Here is a 17,298-nt window from a genome sequence, read left to right as displayed (position 1 = left end):
CAGACACACACAAAGTGAAATTCTTTCTCCCTTCAAAGGTACAATCTTATCTTTGACTTGGAATATAGCTGGAATTAATGTTTTATCAAATAGATCTTTAACCAAACTCTAGCTAACTTCAAATGTTATCCAAAGGTTTCACCTTCAACTGAGGAGTGATGATGTCAGTAGCAACGGTTGACTCCCAGGTATTTCTGGCCTCTTTAGTTGACAGTTGGGAATCATAGCCAGCCATCCCTAGTAACAAAGAGTCCATGAGGTAGCTACTCGTATCTGTGTTAGAAGTACGCAGGTATGTGATTTAGATTTTGTTTTTATTTCAAACAATTAACTTGCTTTGACTTTCATTGTTTCAAAATGTTTGGAGAGGAGTGGGAGGCGCTCAACCAAAGTGAGACGAGATTCAACCAAAAAAATCACATTGGTATTTGAAAGGAAAAGGTGCAACTCTCGCTCACAGTAAAAAATGTGATACTTTATTAGCCTATTCAAGTTCAAATATGATTGTGAATATACACTTAAAAACTTGATTGTGTTCAAATATGATTGTCTGTATACAATTAAAAACTTGATTGAGTTCAAATCAGATAATAAAGTATACCTGTCAGAGGGCTTATGAGAGCATTAATGAAAGGCCTTACATGGATTGGTCTGTGGTGACTCCAGGATGGATCTGATTATCAGGTGGATGGCGGTGACCGTGCCATCTGTTCCCTTCCCCAGGGCTTTGGTCACATGATCCATATCCTTTAGCAGGTGAAGGATCAGAAATCCACAGGGGTCAGCAACTGGAGGCTGGATGATCTGCTGGACGGACTAGAAAGAAGAGAGATAATCTTATTATTGAGAAATACTGCATTCCGCAGTTGTCATCTTTTATATATTTTGTCTTTTAGTATTTTCATCTTCTATATGTCATTTTTTTTTACATCTCCTTTGTATTTTACTACCATCAAAACCATATAATTAGTAGATAAGCTTAATTATTTATACACTAATTGAGTAGATAATGGCAAATAAACTACTTGAACTTGAATGATAAACAACAACTCTATATTACTCTATATAACTCTAGAACCACTATTTTGTCGTTTGGTACACTTTACACAGTGCTAGAAAGAGTGGGCTGGCATTGGCAGACAAGCAGGCATACCTGTGGGTGCTCCGAGGCCCCTAGCAGCATGGCTAGATGGGTGAGCAGCCTGACGAGGGTGAAGGGGGTGAGGGACATGTTTTTGGTGTCCTGGGAGTCTGGGTTGTCCCTCCTCTGAGGTTCTCCTAGGATGTGACCAGTCCTTGTCAGATCTCCCCTAAGAGGACAAGTTCAGTCATTCAACATGGGATCTGTCAATCTGATGCTTTAGCAACAATATGAACAGGAAGCCCTTTTTGTAAGCACCACAGGGAACACATTTACCGCTGCAGTCCCATAGCACTGAAACCTCTGACAGGAGCATGGTTCCTCCCTCCAACTACTGCCCCACACTCTAGACAGCGTGCCAGCTGGGTGGGGCGACCACACTGCAAAGAGGGGGTGAATTAGTCTGCTGTGGAGTTTTTTAACATTGTGAATGTTTGTCAATTTAATTATACATTAACAACTGTGCTTACCTCACCAACAGCACAAGGGTGTCCTTCAGGACAGGCTGTAGAGAACAAAGGTCAATAAAAATGTTAATGTTTAGTTTTGCAATGTTTTACTCAGTATACAACACAACTCATCATTTAATGATTCGGTAATACTTTACCAACATGTATAATGCTTTATATACTTGTCATGTGCATGTATGAGTCATTATAATTTGTTACTATAATGCTTACAATATGTGTTCTAGGCTGCAATTTTTCAATAGCTGTTGTTTAGTAGGGATCAGTATGACATACTTCCTTCTACATTAGGACACTACTGCAACCTGAAAGCTGAGGTGAATGTTCTTGGTAGTGGATGAAGTGAGCTCGAACAAAACATACAGAAGTTAAGAAAGTGTTTTGTAAATCTAAGTCATTTGTTATTTTTCAGGCAAGCTTTACATATTGTAGCATATTGCAGTCAAATGACAAAATCGCCCTCTAGTGGCATCATGGATGGAATGTTATGAATATGTTTCATCATTTCATAATTAATAAACATACCAAAAAAATACTGCTGAAAATCCAGTGTTTCTATGTCAAACGGTTTTGTTATATTTCAGTCTTCTGTGATGTATATAAAGAGTAATATTGGGATACAAACTCAAAATTGAATACATCTGAACTTTCTTTAAGCCCATAACCATGAGTGTGAGGTGTATACATTTGTTTCCAAGTAGATTTGTTTAAGACTACCAAGAAACACTGATTTAGCCCACTGCAGTAAAAGGTTAACAAAATCAATGCCACAGGTGAATTGTGAAAGCAGATTTTATAGTTATAGGGCACACCAACATTTATATGGGCACTGTACTTACAATACCAGGTGAGTGCTTGAAGGCCTCCAGTCTGTGTTAAAACCCTTTGGGCCATAGCCAGCATGTCTTCAGGCATCGTGGGAATGAAGGCTCTCTGTTGGAATAGACAGTCCGATAAAGACAGAACTCCCATATTCAACTTGGAATAACATGTTTATGAGAACAATGGCTGCGTTTCGATTCTCCACCCTTCTGCTGAAAAAGCATTAGATTGGTGTACGTCTTGGCTACAGTGAGTTTCCACCATTGTTTAATCCCTTCGGGAGAAGGGTGGACAATTGGGATGCAGCCAGTATGAGATGGTGAGATGGATCGTACCAGCATGTTGTTAGGAGTCAGGCCAAGCTGCTGAAGAGGTGTAAGCACCCCTTCTGTCCCAGTGAGCAACACAGCGGCCAGGTGGACAGTCAGCTCTATAAGGACGTGCTCTGCACCGGTACGACCATTGTGGACATTCAGTTCTCCCATCCTGTTCTGCACCAATGCCATGGCAAAGTCCCTCACTGGCTTGGGATCTAGGTACCTTGAACCCTGGATGAAGTACTCAAGTTCTTGGCATTTCTGAGGGAGGACAGCCATTATGGTTAAATATAACCTCTGTGTATGGACTGAGGGTTCAGTTAGGCATATGAGACATTTCATCCTAACATTTTCTGGGACAATCAAACATATTTTCTGGGACAATCAAGATGGCTTGATTGAGATTTGGGGGGACTTTTTAGGAATCTACGAAAAGGTTACATTTAACTTAAATTAGCAACATGATATGAAAATCTAACGTTGAAATGTCACTAGTTGCCCCGTTTCTATCATCAACAACAGAGTCCAATGTGTTCCTACCCTAGGGCTGGGGTGAAGGCCTGTGTTCCTACCCTAGGGCTGGGGTGGAGGCCTGTGTTCCTACCTTAGGGCTGGGGTGGAGGCCTGTGTTCCTACCCTAGGGCTGGGGTGGAGGCCTGTGTTCCTACCCTAGGGCTGGGGTGGAGGCCTGTGTTCCTACCTTAGGGCTGGGGTGGAGGCCTGTGTTCCTACCCTAGGGGTGGAGGCCTGTGTTCCTACCCTAGGGCTGGAGGCCTGTGTTCCTACCCTAGGGCTGGGGTGGAGGCCTGTGTTCCTACCCTAGGGCTGGGGTGGAGGCCTGTGTTCCTACCCTAGGGCTGGAGGCCTGTGTTCCTACCTTAAGGCTGGAGTAGAGGCCTGTGTTCCTACCCTAGGGCTGGGGTGGAGGCCTGTGTTCCTACCCTAGGGCTGGAGGCCTGTGTTCCTACCCTAGGGCTGGGGTGGAGGCCTGTGTTCCTACCCGAGGGCTGGGGTGGAGGCCTGTGTTCCTACCTTAGGGCTGGGGTGGAGGCCTGTGTTGGCTGCTCGGTACAGACTGGTGACTTCTCTGAAAAGAGCCAGCAGGATATACAAGGTCCGCCTCTTTGGAGGTGCAGTACATCTCTATAAACAAAACAAAGACGCAGAGCGGAGGATTATCCACTTATCAATGATGCATTACCTCAGATGATTAGAAATGCTTTCAATAGTAATAGTAATGCACGAGACACTGTTAGAGAGCTGAGTGGAATTGCACTAATACCTCACACTTCTTCTCTATGTCCTCCACAGTGCCCTCTAATACTGCTTTGGCAACAGCCTCCCGTACAGCCAGGTATTGCTCTCCATAGACCAGATACTGGTCCATCTGCCCACCATCTTCATTCTGCACATAATCCCGCAGATGAACAACCATATACAGTATGTGTTAAAAAAAAATAGATATATATCAACTTCATGAATCCTTATAAAAAGTATGGAAAATAAATATGAAATCAAAAAACAGGCAAGTACAATTAAACGATAGAAGTGTGATGACTTGAATTATGACACAATGTGGTATACACAGAATTTTTTTGTTGTTGACAATATCGGAATTTTTCATAATGCACATGTATGTGGCCAGATTTCTCTGTAGGGGGGTTATTTCAAATGTTAGAGCTTCAAAATTGTATATCTGCAGTTGGAGAAAACATTGGAAAGTTATGCTGCTACACTTAGGAGACAAGCTGGAGAAAATGCTCTTTGAAAAATGTTGATGCAATTTTCACACTTGCTAGAGAGCGCTTCTTTGTTTACGCCCATTCAGCATTTTTCACACCCTCTTAAGCCTTAGCCCCATCCGTCTCTTTAAGAAATACATGTAAATGTATGGCCAAACATCAGCATGGTCAACTCCACCATGCCAGACCTCACGTCCTACTGTGAAGTACGAACGAGCGTCAAACGCTCCCGATCCTGTAACCAGTCACATTTATGGTTCTTCGTTGCGAGGGTTTATTTACAGAGAGATCATATGATATATACGTAGTCTTCCATATCACTTTAATATGTACTTGACAATTACTTTAATGAAAGGAAAATAAATACAGGCTTTTTCAACAGTTAAAAATGTGGTTTATAAAACATTTAAGAATGTATGTTACTATGTACCTGTTGATGTATCTCTTCAGGGAAAAGCCACCTGTACTCAGCTTCCTTCAGCATCCCCTGGACACACTCTACACCCTGCTGTCTGCTGATGTTGCGGATCAGGTAGACCCGGTACCAGTCGTTCACACTCCTCTCACACAGGTTCCTAACAGCACGAAGAAACTCCTCAACCACATCCTGAGGACTTGCACATACCCCTGAAAGACCAGACACTTCTTTCAGGACATGTCTTGGATCCGTCAGACAAACTTATTGCAAGTGTTTTCAACATTCCCCATGACACACACTTGTGATGGCCTAACAGCCACAATGTTTGTTGTTGCTCTTGTTGCCTCTAAATTCCCTATATTTAAAAATAATTTTAAAGTCCAATTTTTGGTGTGTGGACCTTCGAAAAATAAATCCGATTTGTAATTTTGGTAATCGCATCAGATCCGAGCCCAGTGGTTTCAATAATCTTTATATTGTAAAAAAAAAAAACATGTTTTAAATTAATTTATACCAACAAGCCCAATTTTTAACCAACACGGAGTAGAACTTGGGACTCGGGGGTTAATGTTTACATACCCTACATTACTCATCTCATATGTATAAACTGTACTCGATACCATATACTGCATCTTGCCTATGCCATTCTGTACCATCACTCATTCATATACAGTATCTTTATGTACATACAGTATTCTTTATCCCTTTACACTTGTGTGTATAAGGAAGTAGTTTTGGAATTGTTAGGTTAGATTACTCGTTGGTTATTACTGCATTGTCGGAACTAGAATCACAAGCATTTCGCTACACTCGCATTAACATCTGCTAACCATGTGTATGTGACAAATACATTTGATTTGATTTGAGCTTTTTAATACATTTTCTCACCAGACAGCATGCTATGGAGAAGGTGTGCAGCCTTGCCCAGGCACAGGCGGACCCTAGCGATCTGCTGCAGGTACTCTATTGTGACCGTCTCAGCCGAGTCAGTGACAGAGTCCAGGAAGTGATGCAAGAACTCAGTCTCTTCCTGAAGGCAGGTGTTTTCTTGTGGCATTCTTTCCAACAATGAGTCCTGCGAAAGAAAGTTGTATAATAGTCATATAGTCATACTGCAGTTGTGGTCTATGTTGTTATTCTGATTGGGCAACAGTCTTGACTGCCTGCATGGACACCCAATCAGATCATACCTCAAGGCAGTTAATGTACAACGCATACAGTTCCTTTTTATCTTCTGCATCGACAATGTTGCTCTCTTCTATCGATGTCAAATGCTGCTGCAGATATTCCTTGACTTCATCAAAGCTAAAAAACAAAACACAAATGAGTTAAATTCAGGAAAATGTGTTGACACCATACCTATTCTGAAACCTTGAATTGCGTTACTGGTTACAACAACATTACAATGACATAAGCAGCTTTTCTGGTTCACTCACCTGTACTTGAGCAGGAGTTTGAGTATCACTGATCTCACCACAGGATTTTTGTCCAGAGACTCATCGAATGGTGAGAAATCTTTGGTGTGTATCTGACTTTGTGCTGGTACAAAGACAATACAATTAGAGCACAGCTACAAACACTTATTGAGTCGTAATCCAATCTGTCAATTGTGTGTGTGTGTATACCGTTCATAAGTTTGAGGTTACTTAGAAATGTCCTTGTTTTTGAAAGGAAAGCACATTTGTTGTCCATTAAAATAACATGAAATTGATCAGAAATGCAGTGTAGGCATTGTTGTAAATGACTAGCTGAAAATGGCAGATTTGTAATGGAATATCTACATAGGCGTACAGAGGCCCATTATCAGCAACCATCACTCCTGTGTTCCAATGGCACGTTGTGCTAGCTAATCCAAATGTATCATTTTAAAAGGCTAATTGATCATTAGAAAACCCTTTTGCAATTATGTTAGCACAGTTGACAACTGTTGTCCTGCTTAAAGAAGCAATAAAACTGGCCTTCTTTAGACTAGTTGAGTATCTGGAGCATCAGCATTTGTGGGTTCGATTAGGCTCAAAATGGCCAGAAACGATTAACTTTCTTCTGAAACTCGTCAGTCTATTCTTGTTCTGAGAAAGCAGGCTATTCCATGCGAGAAATTGCCAAGAAACTGAAGATCTCGTACAACGCTGTGTACTATTCCCTTCACAGAACAGCTCAAATTGGCGCTAACCAGAATAGAAAGAGGAGTGGGAGGCCCCAGTGCACAACTGAGCAAGAGGACAAGTACATTAGAGTGTCAGACGCCTCACAAGTCCTCAACTGGCAGCTTCATTAAATAGTATCTGCAAAACACCAGTCTCAACGTCAACAATGAAGAGGTGACTCCGGGATGCTGGCCTTCTAGGCAGAGTTCCTCTGTGTCTGTGTTCTTTTGCCCATCTTAATATCTTATTTGTATTGGCCATTCTGAGATATGTCTTTTTCTTTGCAAGTCTGCCTAGAAGGCCAGCATCCCGGAGTCTCCTCTTCACTGTTGACGTTGAGACTGGTGTTTTGGGCTCTACGGTTCTATGGTTTTTGCGACTGCACTTGAAGAAACCGGAAAATGTTCCGGATTGACTGACCTTCATATTTTAAAGTAATGGTGGAATGTCGTTTCTCTTTGCTTATTTGAGCTGTTCTTGCCATAATATGGACTTGGTCTTTTACCAAATAGGGCTATTTTCTGTATACCACCCCTACCTTCTCACAACACAACTGATTGGCTCAAACGCATTAAGAAGGAAAGAAATTCAACAAATGAACCTTTAACAAGGCACACCTGTTAATTATAATGCATTCCAGGTGACTACCTTATGAAGCTGGCTGAGAGAATGCCAAGAGTTTGCAAAGCTGTTATCAAGGCAAAGGGTGGCTATTTCGAAGAATCTCAAATATAAAATATATTTTGATTTGTTTAACACTTTTCCGGGTTACTACATGATTCCATAAGTATTATTTGTTTCCTATGAACACCGGATTTTCAACATAATTTTTTTTTAATTATGAAAAATACAACATTCCAAAATAGTAAAAATAAATAAAAAACCCTGGAATGCGTAGGTGTGTCCAAACTTTTTTTGATTAACAACAACGAGGAGACAGCCTCGGATGTGGGGTGTCAGGAAAATAGCCTCTCACTCAACGTCAACAATACAAAGGAGATGATCGTGGACTTCAGGAAACAGCAGAGGGAGCACCCCACATCCACATCGACAGGACAGTAGTGGAGAAGGTGGAAGTTTTAAGTTCCTTGGCGTGCACATCACAGACAAACTGAAATGGTCCACCCACACAGACAGCGTGGTGAAGAAGGCACAACAGCGCCTCTTCAACCTCGGGAGGCTGAAGAAATTTGGCTTGTCACCTAAAACCCTCACAAACTTCTACAGATGCACAATCGAGAGCATCCTGTCGGGCTGTATCACCGCCTGGTACGGCAACTGCACCGCCCTCAACCACAAGGCTCTCCAGATGGTAGTGCGGTCTGCAGATCACCGGGGGCAAAGCCCTCCAGGATACCTACAGCCCCCGATGTCACAGGAAGGACAAAAAAGATCATCAAGGACAACAACCAACTGAGCCACTGCCTGTTCACTGAGCCACTGCCTGGGACCGAGAGACTGAAAAACAGCTTCTATCTCAAGGCCATCAGACTGTTAAACTGCCATCATTAACATAGAGAGGCTGCTGCCAACATGCAGACTCAAATCACTGGCCACTTTAATAATGGTATCACTAGTCACTTTAAATAATGCCACTTTAATAATGTTTACATATCCTACATTACTCATGTAGTCGTTGTGAATTTGTTAGATTACTTGTTAGATATTACTGCACTGTCGGACTAGAAGCACAAGCATTTCGCTACACTCGCATTAACATCTGCTAACCATGTATGTGACCAATACAATTTGATTTGATTTGGTACTGTATATACGTGTGTGTGTTTGGGGGGGTACCTCTGATGAGTGGAATCGGGTCTGTCTCGACCATGAGGAAGGACAACAGCTGCAGGATGACACCCTTTGATGGGGGGATGTTGTCCTTGAAGCACACAGTAGTGACGAGGTTTATGAAAAACGCACTGCAACTCTGTCTGAACTGGCCATTTAGGGTGATGGAAGCTCTGCAAAACCATAGGAGACAGATTAGACACTCACTAAGAAAGTACTGTCGCGGTATCCATAGTCAAAACTGTAAAACACACCCACCGTACGTCTTCAGACACTTTCACCTCAAAGTCATCTGGGAGTTCCTGTTTGCACATGGGGCAGTACATCTGGCCCACGTTGACACGTCTTCTGACACAGGTCAGACAGAAAATATGGTGACAGGGCAGGTCCACGGGGTCCTCTGGTTCCCCCATACACACAGGGCACTGGAGATCAAACCTAAATGAAACAACATATGGTAATACCATCAAATTCTGTATATCCCTTACAGAAAAACCACATGATTTCACATGTGGAAAATCTAACTTCAAATGTTTTTGGAACACTTTAAATGTGTTCACATGTAAAATTCATGTGTTCTTTCCGTAAGGGACAGCTTATCAGCGACAGCAAATAACATAGAAAAATTATATGAATAACATTTAGAACAAAATAAAGAAACCAATTGCGCCTTACTTGCAAATAAGATCACTTGCTCCTTTCTTGCATGACTTCAGTATTTTAATGACGGCTGCAAAGGGTTCCTCAGATTTGACGTCTGAATGTTTTGACAGAATCTGTCATACAAGATACAAATAGCAGTCCAATAAATGAAGTAGCCCTTTCCTGCAGTCTAATAACCTAGTGGCCTCATGGGTGGAATGTTATCCATATTTTTCATAATGAATAAACTTTTTTTTAAATAAACGCCCGGAAATCAGGTGTTTCTATGATAAACAGCTTTGTTATATTTCAGTCTTCTGTGATGTATATAAAGAGTAAAATTGGGATTCAAACTCAACATTGAATACATCTGAACTTTCTTTAAGCCCATAACCATGAGTGTGAGGTGTATACATTTCAACTCTATATCTGACATGGTACAGGTGTATTTGTTTTGTAAGCCCATGACCAGTAGATTTGTTTAAGTCTACCAATAAACATTCTGTGTGAGCCTGATTTAGCCCACAAGTTAAATAAGCACAATGTTTAGTGACTGTCCAAAAATTATATTTGGATAGAACTGTTTACAAAGCTCAAGATCACATAGGGCAAATATGGGATGAAAATAAGAAAAAACTTAGAGTACAAATGCGAAAATGGTGATATAGAATATCGTTCTGTAGCATGTTAAGTTAGTCAAAACAAAATATACTAGATAAACTTACTTTGCCTAAGGTACGAGTGTGTTCAAGGACCAGAGGCTTGAGCTCCCTCTCCTCAAACTCAAAGCCTAGCAGCATGTGTTCCACAAACAGAGAGAGGATGCAGATGTGGTTCCAATTATTACTGGAAACAGAAACAAGGACAAATCGTTATTAATTCTGGGGGTATTAGACATATCTGGGATAAGTACAATTACATTGTATTAAAAGTTTATCATACAGAAAACCTAAAATATTTTTCTTAAAAGTCTACATCAAAAAGAAAGGTCAAAGATGCAACCTATCGGCCAAACTCACAAATGAATACAGGTATTCATATACAGTGCCTTCAGAAAGTATTCATACCCCTTGACTTATTCCACATTTTGTTCTGTTACAGCCTGAATTCAAAATTGATTAAATATTTTTTTTTTTCCCTCATCTACACACAGTACACCATAATGACTTAAATATACTTTTTTTTTTTCTTGAAAATGAAATACAGAAATATCTAATTTACATAAGTATTCACACCCCTGAGATCATACATGTTAGAATCACCTTTGGCAGCAATTACAGCTGTGAGTGTTTCTGGCTAAGTCTCTTTGCACACCTAGATCGCACAATATTTACACAATATACATTTTAAAAGTCATCAATCTCTGTCAAGTTGGTTGGTTGTTGATCATTGCTAGACCGCCATTTTCAAGTCTTGCCGTAGATTTTCAGCTGATTTAAGTCCCAACTGTAACTTGGCCACTCAGGAACATTCACTGTCTTCTTAGTAAGCAACTCCAGTGTATATTTGGCCTTGTGTTTTAAGTTATTGTCCTGCTGAAAGGTGAATTCATCTCCCAGTGTCTTGTGGAAAGCAGACTGAACCAGGTTTCCCTCTAGGATTTTGCCTGTGCTTATCACTATTCCATTTATTTTTATCCTAAAGAACTCCTCAGTCCTTAACCATTTCAAGCATACCCATAACATGATGCAGCCACCACCATGCTTGAACATATTAAGATAGGTTCTCAGTGATGTGCTTTGTTGGATTTGCCCCAAACATAACGCATTGTATTCAGGACATAAAGTTAATTTCTTTGCCAATTGTTTTGAAGTTTTACTTTGTGCCTTATTGAAAACAGGATGCATGTTTGGAATATTTGTATTTTGTACAGGCTTCCTTATTTTCACTCTGTCAATTGTGATAGAATAATTATGTATTTGCATGATTTATTTGATATTAATTGTTAATAATTAATATGTAACTAATTGTAAGACATTTCTGTCCTACAAATGCTGTGTTTTTATGGTCTCCACTCTAGTTCCCTGCAGCTAATCTGGGCGCATGGTCACTAGAGATGGCAAATGAGTTAACGACTGCATTGCATAGACAAGAATGTGTTTTACTAGGGATAGCTTAGGAGTAGAACAATCCCTCATTGTCTCAAAATCATCCTATATTGAGTTAACGACTGCATTGCATAGACAAGAATGTGTTTTACTAGGGATAGTTTAGGAGTAGAACAATCCCTCATTGTCTCAAAATCATCCTTGCAACTGGGAAACTAAGCCAGGGTGGGGTTAAGACAACAACCCCCTGCAGATAACGACCGGATGAACCCAGAGTGGCTTATGATGCCTCTTGATCTGAATGGGAGGGGTGGGACCAGCCATGACTAAGCCTTCTTAGTGTCGGCTATATAAAAAACTTTCTGTAAAGGTTAGGCTGCTCGGCCCAACAGTCAAGAGTGTTGGTTTGACTAGTTTCATTATGGCAATAATTAATCGATATTAAATAAAGATGATTGTTTGAAGAAATGACAAAGTCTCTCTCAGTATGAATTTCCACGACACATTTAGGTTAGTATTGTGGAGTAACTACAATGTTGTTGATCCATCCTCAGTTTTCTCCTATCACAGCCATTAAACTCTGTAACTGTTTTAAAGTCACCATTGGCCTCATGGTGAAATCCCTGAGCGGTTTCCTTTTACTCTGGCAACTGAGTTAGGAAGGCCGCTTGTATCTTTGTTGTGGCTGGTTGTATTGATACACCAACGAAAGCCTAATTAATAACTTCACAATCCCCAAAGGGACATTTAATTTCTGCTTTAAAAAAAAATCCATCTACCAATAGGTTCCCTTCTTTGTGAGGCATGGGAGACCTCCCTGGTCTTTATGGTTGAATCTGTGTTTGATATTCACTGCTCGATTGAGGGATCTTACAGATAATTGTATGTGTGGGGTACAGAGATGAGGAAGTCATTCAAAAATCATGTTAAACACTATTATTGCACACAGAGTGAGTCCATGTAACTTATTATGTGACTAATAATTACTCCTGAACTTATGTAGGCTTGCCATAATGAAGGAGTTGAATAGTTATTGGCTCAAGACATTTCAGCTATTCATTTTAAATTAACTTCTAAAAACATAATTCCACTTTGACATTATGGGGTATTGTGTGTAGGCCAGTGACACAAAATCTCAATTTAATCCATTTTAAATTCAGGCTGTAACACAACAAAATGTCAAGGGGTGGGAATCATTTCTGAAGGCACTGTAACTGCTGCTGCTTGTTTTTTGAATATCATGTGTTCTTGCGTTATTGCATCAAAAATGTTTTTCTTCAGAATTGGAGGCAGCATTCATTGTAGCTGGGGATTTTAACAAGGCTAATCTGAAAACAAGACTCCCCAAATTTTATCAGCATATCGATTGCGCAACCAGGGGAGGAAAGACCTTGGATCATTGTTACTCTAACTTCCGCGACGCATATAAGGCCCTGCCCCGCCCCCCTTTCGGAAAAGCTGACCACGACTCCATTTTGTTGATCCCTGCCTACAGACAGAAACTAAAACAAGAGGCTCCCACGCTGAGGTCTGTCCAACGCTGGTCCGACCAAGCTGACTCCACACTCCAAGACTGCTTCCATCACGTGGACTGGGAGATGTTTCGTATTGCGTCAGATAACAACATTGACGAATACGCTGATTCGGTGTGCGAGTTCATTAGAACGTGCATTGAAGATGTCGTTCCCATAGCAACGATTAAAACATTCCCTAACCAGAAACCGTGGATTGATGGCAGCATTCGTGTGAAACTGAAAGCGCGAACCACTGCTTTTAATCAGGGCAAGGTGTCTGGTAACATGACCGAATACAAACAGTGCAGCTATTCCCTCAGCAAGGCTATCAAACAAGCTAAGCGCCAGTACAGAGACAAAGTAGAATCTCAATTCAACGGCTCAGACACAAGAGGCATGTGGCAGGGTCTACAGTCAATCACGGACTACAGGAAGAAATCCAGCCCAGTCACGGACCAGGATGTCTTGCTCCCAGGCAAACTAAATAACTTTTTTGCCCGCTTTGAGGACAATACAGTGCCACTGACACGGCCTGCAACAAAAACATGCGGTCTCTCCTTCACTGCAGCCGAGGTGAGTAAGACATTTAAACGTGTTAACCCTCGCAAGGCTGCAGGCCCAGACGGCATCCCCAGCCGCGCCCTCAGAGCATGCGCAGACCAGCTGGCCGGTGTGTTTACGGACATATTCAATCAATCCCTATACCAGTCTGCTGTTCCCACATGCTTCAAGAGGGCCACCATTGTTCCTGTTCCCAAGAAAGCTAAGGTAACTGAGCTAAACGACTACCGCCCCGTAGCACTCACATCCGTCATCATGAAGTGCTTTGAGAGACTAGTCAAGGACCATATCACCTCCACCCTACCTGACACCCTAGACCCACTCCAATTTGCTTACCGCCCAAATAGGTCCACAGACGATGCAATCTCAACCACACTGCACACTGCCCTAACCCATCTGGACAAGAGTAATACCTATGTGAGAATGCTGTTCATCGACTACAGCTCGGCATTCAACACCATAGTACCCTCCAAGCTCGTCATCAAGCTCGAGACCCTGGGTCTCGACCCCGCCCTGTGCAACTGGGTACTGGACTTCCTGACGGGCCGCCCCCAGGTGGTGAGGGTAGGCAACAACATCTCCTCCCCGCTGATCCTCAACACTGGGGCCCCACAAGGGTGCGTTCTGAGCCCTCTCCTGTACTCCCTGTTCACCCACGACTGCGTGGCCACGCACGCCTCCAACTCAATCATCAAGTTTGCGGACGACACAACAGTGGTAGGCTTGATTACCAACAACGATGAGACGGCCTACAGGGAGGAGGTGAGGGCCCTCGGAGTGTGGTGTCAGGAAAATAACCTCACACTCAACGTCAACAAAACTAAGGAGATGATTGTGGACTTCAGGAAACAGCAGAGGGAACACCCCCCTATCCACATCGATGGAACAGTAGTGGAGAGGGTAGCAAGTTTTAAGTTCCTCGGCATACACATCACAGACAAACTGAATTGGTCCACTCACACAGACAGCATCGTGAAGAAGGCGCAGCAGCGCCTCTTCAACCTCAGGAGGCTGAAGAAATTCGGCTTGTCACCAAAAGCACTCACAAACTTCTACAGATGCACAATCGAGAGCATCCTGGCGGGCTGTATCACCGCCTGGTATGGCAACTGCACCGCCCTCAACCGTAAGGCTCTCCAGAGGGTAGTGAGGTCTGCACAACGCATCACCGGGGGCAAACTACCTGCCCTCCAGGACACCTACACCACCCGATGTCACAGGAAGGCCATAAAGATCATCAAGGACATCAACCACCCGAGCCACTGCCTGTTCACCCCGCTATCATCCAGAAGGCGAGGTCAGTACAGGTGCATCAAAGCTGGGACCGAGAGACTGAAAAACAGCTTCTATCTCAAGGCCATCAGACTGTTAAACAGCCACCACTAACACTGAGTGGCTGCTGCCAACACACTGACACTGACTCAACTCCAGCCACTTTAATAATGGGAATTGATGGGAAATGATGTAAATATATCACTAGCCACTTTAAACAATGCTACCTTATATAAATGTTACTTACCCTACATTATTCATCTCATATGCATACGTATATACTGTACTCTATATCATCGACGGTATCCTTATGTAATACATGTATCACTAGCCACTTTATACTATACTATGCCACTTTGTTTACATACTCATCTCATTTGTACATACTGTACCCGATACCATCTACTGTATCTTGCCTATGCTGCTCTGTACCATCACTCATTCATATATCCTTATGTACATATTCTTTATCCCCTTACACTGTGTACAAGACAGTAGTTTTGGAATTGTTAGTTAGATTACTTGTTATTACTGCATTGTCGGAACTAGAAGCACAAGCATTTCGCTACACTCGCATTAACATCTGCTAACCATGTGTATGTGACAAATAAAATTTGATTTGATTTGATTTTGATTTGAATTGTATAATAAAATAAAAAGTCTACCTTCAAAAAGTCTAATGTTTGGCTCTCTCTAGTCTTTCAAATGGCCATTTCTCTCACCGGATGTAGTTAAACATTTCCTGGCTCCTCTCTCCATACTGCCTCAGGCTTCCCTGGGAGCACACCAGCTCCATAGACCCCTGCAGTCTTTTCACCTGCGTCAGCCAGTCTTGGCACTGGGTATTAGAGTCCAACGCAGGAGGCCCCAGCTGCTCAACACAGGCAACTGCTGCGTACATGTCCAGAACCTGTTGGTAGAGTGAGGCAGAGAAATGGTTACTAAAGCAATAACACAAGAGCAGGTCTGGCACAACGTGATGCGGTCGATCATTAGGAACAAGCCACAGGCGGACTGATCACAACGTGATGCGGTCGATCACTAGGAACAAGCCACAGGCGGACTGATCACAACGTGATGCGGTCGATCACTAGGAACAAGCCACAGGCGGACTGATCACAACGTGATGCGGTCGATCACTAGGAACAAGCCACAGGCGGACTGATCACAAAGTGATAAAGTGCTCAATAACAACACGACTGGAACACACTTTTGACCAATCAGATTGCTTGGCCGGAACAAACCATTTCATAATATGACATTTCTAGTAGCATGTAGGAAGCCTCCTTTCAATACACTGGTAAAAGTTCAACTACTATCATGCACTCATAAACACAAACACTTTGCCCCTAAACACGGATTTCACATTACTAAATGTAGCAGTGTGTGGAAAATCAATGAACCTACCATCACTGGGCTATCCTTCACTTGTGGGTTTCGCTGCAAGTGAAGGGCCACCTGTGGCTGCAGGGACATCATCCTGGACAGGTTCTGAAGGCGGGTGCGGTACATGTGGTAGGCCGAGTGGATCAGGGGTATGGATGGAATCTCTTCACTTGGAGCTTTTCGTCGCCTCCGGAGCTCATTCACACAGCTGTTCAGGGCGTCACACAGAAGCTGGGAAGAGTGTTACATATTCATTAAGATTACCTAATTGATGTGTAGGCATAGTATATCAAATCTGACTATAAATATGAATTAACCATTCCTAAATGGAGGCTAATACTGTGTTTAGATGGTAGGAGGTAGACAGCAAACCGGATGTCATTGTTTTCTATGAGATAAATGCCGTTGACACTGGCAGTGAACGCCGTCAGCAGCCACTGTAGACAGGAATCTTTTGCCATCTGCCGTAGCATTGCCTTCTACCGGATGTTGATTTGCACTGTTTGTTTACTGAAACCGCAATAGTAATGCATAGCGTCGTGCTGGCTTGCTTTTGCTGTCACTCTCTTATTTGCTTTCTTGTCCTGCTATGCCGACTAATATTGCGTTGTTTTTTTTTTCATCCCTCGTCTAATTGCAGCATTAGCGCTTTGTTCGATTGACTATCTGTATGAACATGTTGAAGAACTGTGCAATAACTTACCTTTAACTCCCCCGCTGAAGACACTTTCATCGTCATGGCAATGAAATCCTGCAGGTACCTTTGAAAAAATTCCCTCTGCATTTTTTCATTCATCGTAGCCATATACTGACCAAGGGGGATTTTCGGAAAGAATTCCTCGAACTGCCTAGGACTGTGTCCTTCAGAGAAAAATGTTGTGAAGTTTATGCAAGTTCTGCAACTAAAAATACTGTAAGTGATTAGTTATCGGAGTTAAGAAACACACAAACATAGTGAAAACCTTTCTAATGTTTCAGACCATTGTTTAAGCAATAAGGCCCGAGGGGGTTTGTGGTACACACACACACA

At 42.3% G+C, this 17,298-nt stretch overlaps 1 protein-coding gene across 4 annotated transcripts in view; it reads right to left on the bottom strand.

Moving 5' to 3' along the window:
• Window positions 1-17,298, bottom strand: part of LOC110528546 (E3 ubiquitin-protein ligase rnf213-alpha-like) — a 55,570-nt gene that overhangs the window by 4,565 nt on the left and 33,707 nt on the right. For 3 of the 4 annotated variants that reach the window (XM_036984136.1, XM_036984138.1, XM_036984139.1), the window contains exons 36-55: window positions 16,972-17,129; window positions 16,290-16,499; window positions 15,605-15,792; window positions 10,213-10,333; window positions 9,521-9,621; window positions 9,104-9,283; window positions 8,852-9,018; window positions 6,344-6,446; window positions 6,098-6,212; window positions 5,796-5,982; window positions 4,920-5,116; window positions 4,030-4,152; window positions 3,780-3,890; window positions 2,766-3,008; window positions 2,448-2,541; window positions 1,612-1,646; window positions 1,418-1,521; window positions 1,154-1,310; window positions 642-816; window positions 143-273 (exon numbers count right to left, since the gene is read on the bottom strand). In XM_036984136.1, the coding sequence (XP_036840031.1) occupies window positions 143-273; window positions 642-816; window positions 1,154-1,310; window positions 1,418-1,521; window positions 1,612-1,646; window positions 2,448-2,541; window positions 2,766-3,008; window positions 3,780-3,890; window positions 4,030-4,152; window positions 4,920-5,116; window positions 5,796-5,982; window positions 6,098-6,212; window positions 6,344-6,446; window positions 8,852-9,018; window positions 9,104-9,283; window positions 9,521-9,621; window positions 10,213-10,333; window positions 15,605-15,792; window positions 16,290-16,499; window positions 16,972-17,129 (2,900 nt within the window). The remainder of the gene's footprint in view (window positions 1-142; window positions 274-641; window positions 817-1,153; window positions 1,311-1,417; window positions 1,522-1,611; window positions 1,647-2,447; window positions 2,542-2,765; window positions 3,009-3,779; window positions 3,891-4,029; window positions 4,153-4,919; window positions 5,117-5,795; window positions 5,983-6,097; window positions 6,213-6,343; window positions 6,447-8,851; window positions 9,019-9,103; window positions 9,284-9,520; window positions 9,622-10,212; window positions 10,334-15,604; window positions 15,793-16,289; window positions 16,500-16,971; window positions 17,130-17,298) is intronic. The other variant, XM_036984137.1, reaches the window with a different exon arrangement.

The sequence above is a fragment of the Oncorhynchus mykiss genome, chromosome 7 (assembly GCF_013265735.2).
Source record: "Oncorhynchus mykiss isolate Arlee chromosome 7, USDA_OmykA_1.1, whole genome shotgun sequence".
Lineage (NCBI taxonomy): Eukaryota > Metazoa > Chordata > Actinopteri > Salmoniformes > Salmonidae > Oncorhynchus > Oncorhynchus mykiss.
The sequence above is the reverse complement of the archived record's forward strand: the minus strand, read 5'-3'. Positions and strand labels throughout refer to the sequence as shown.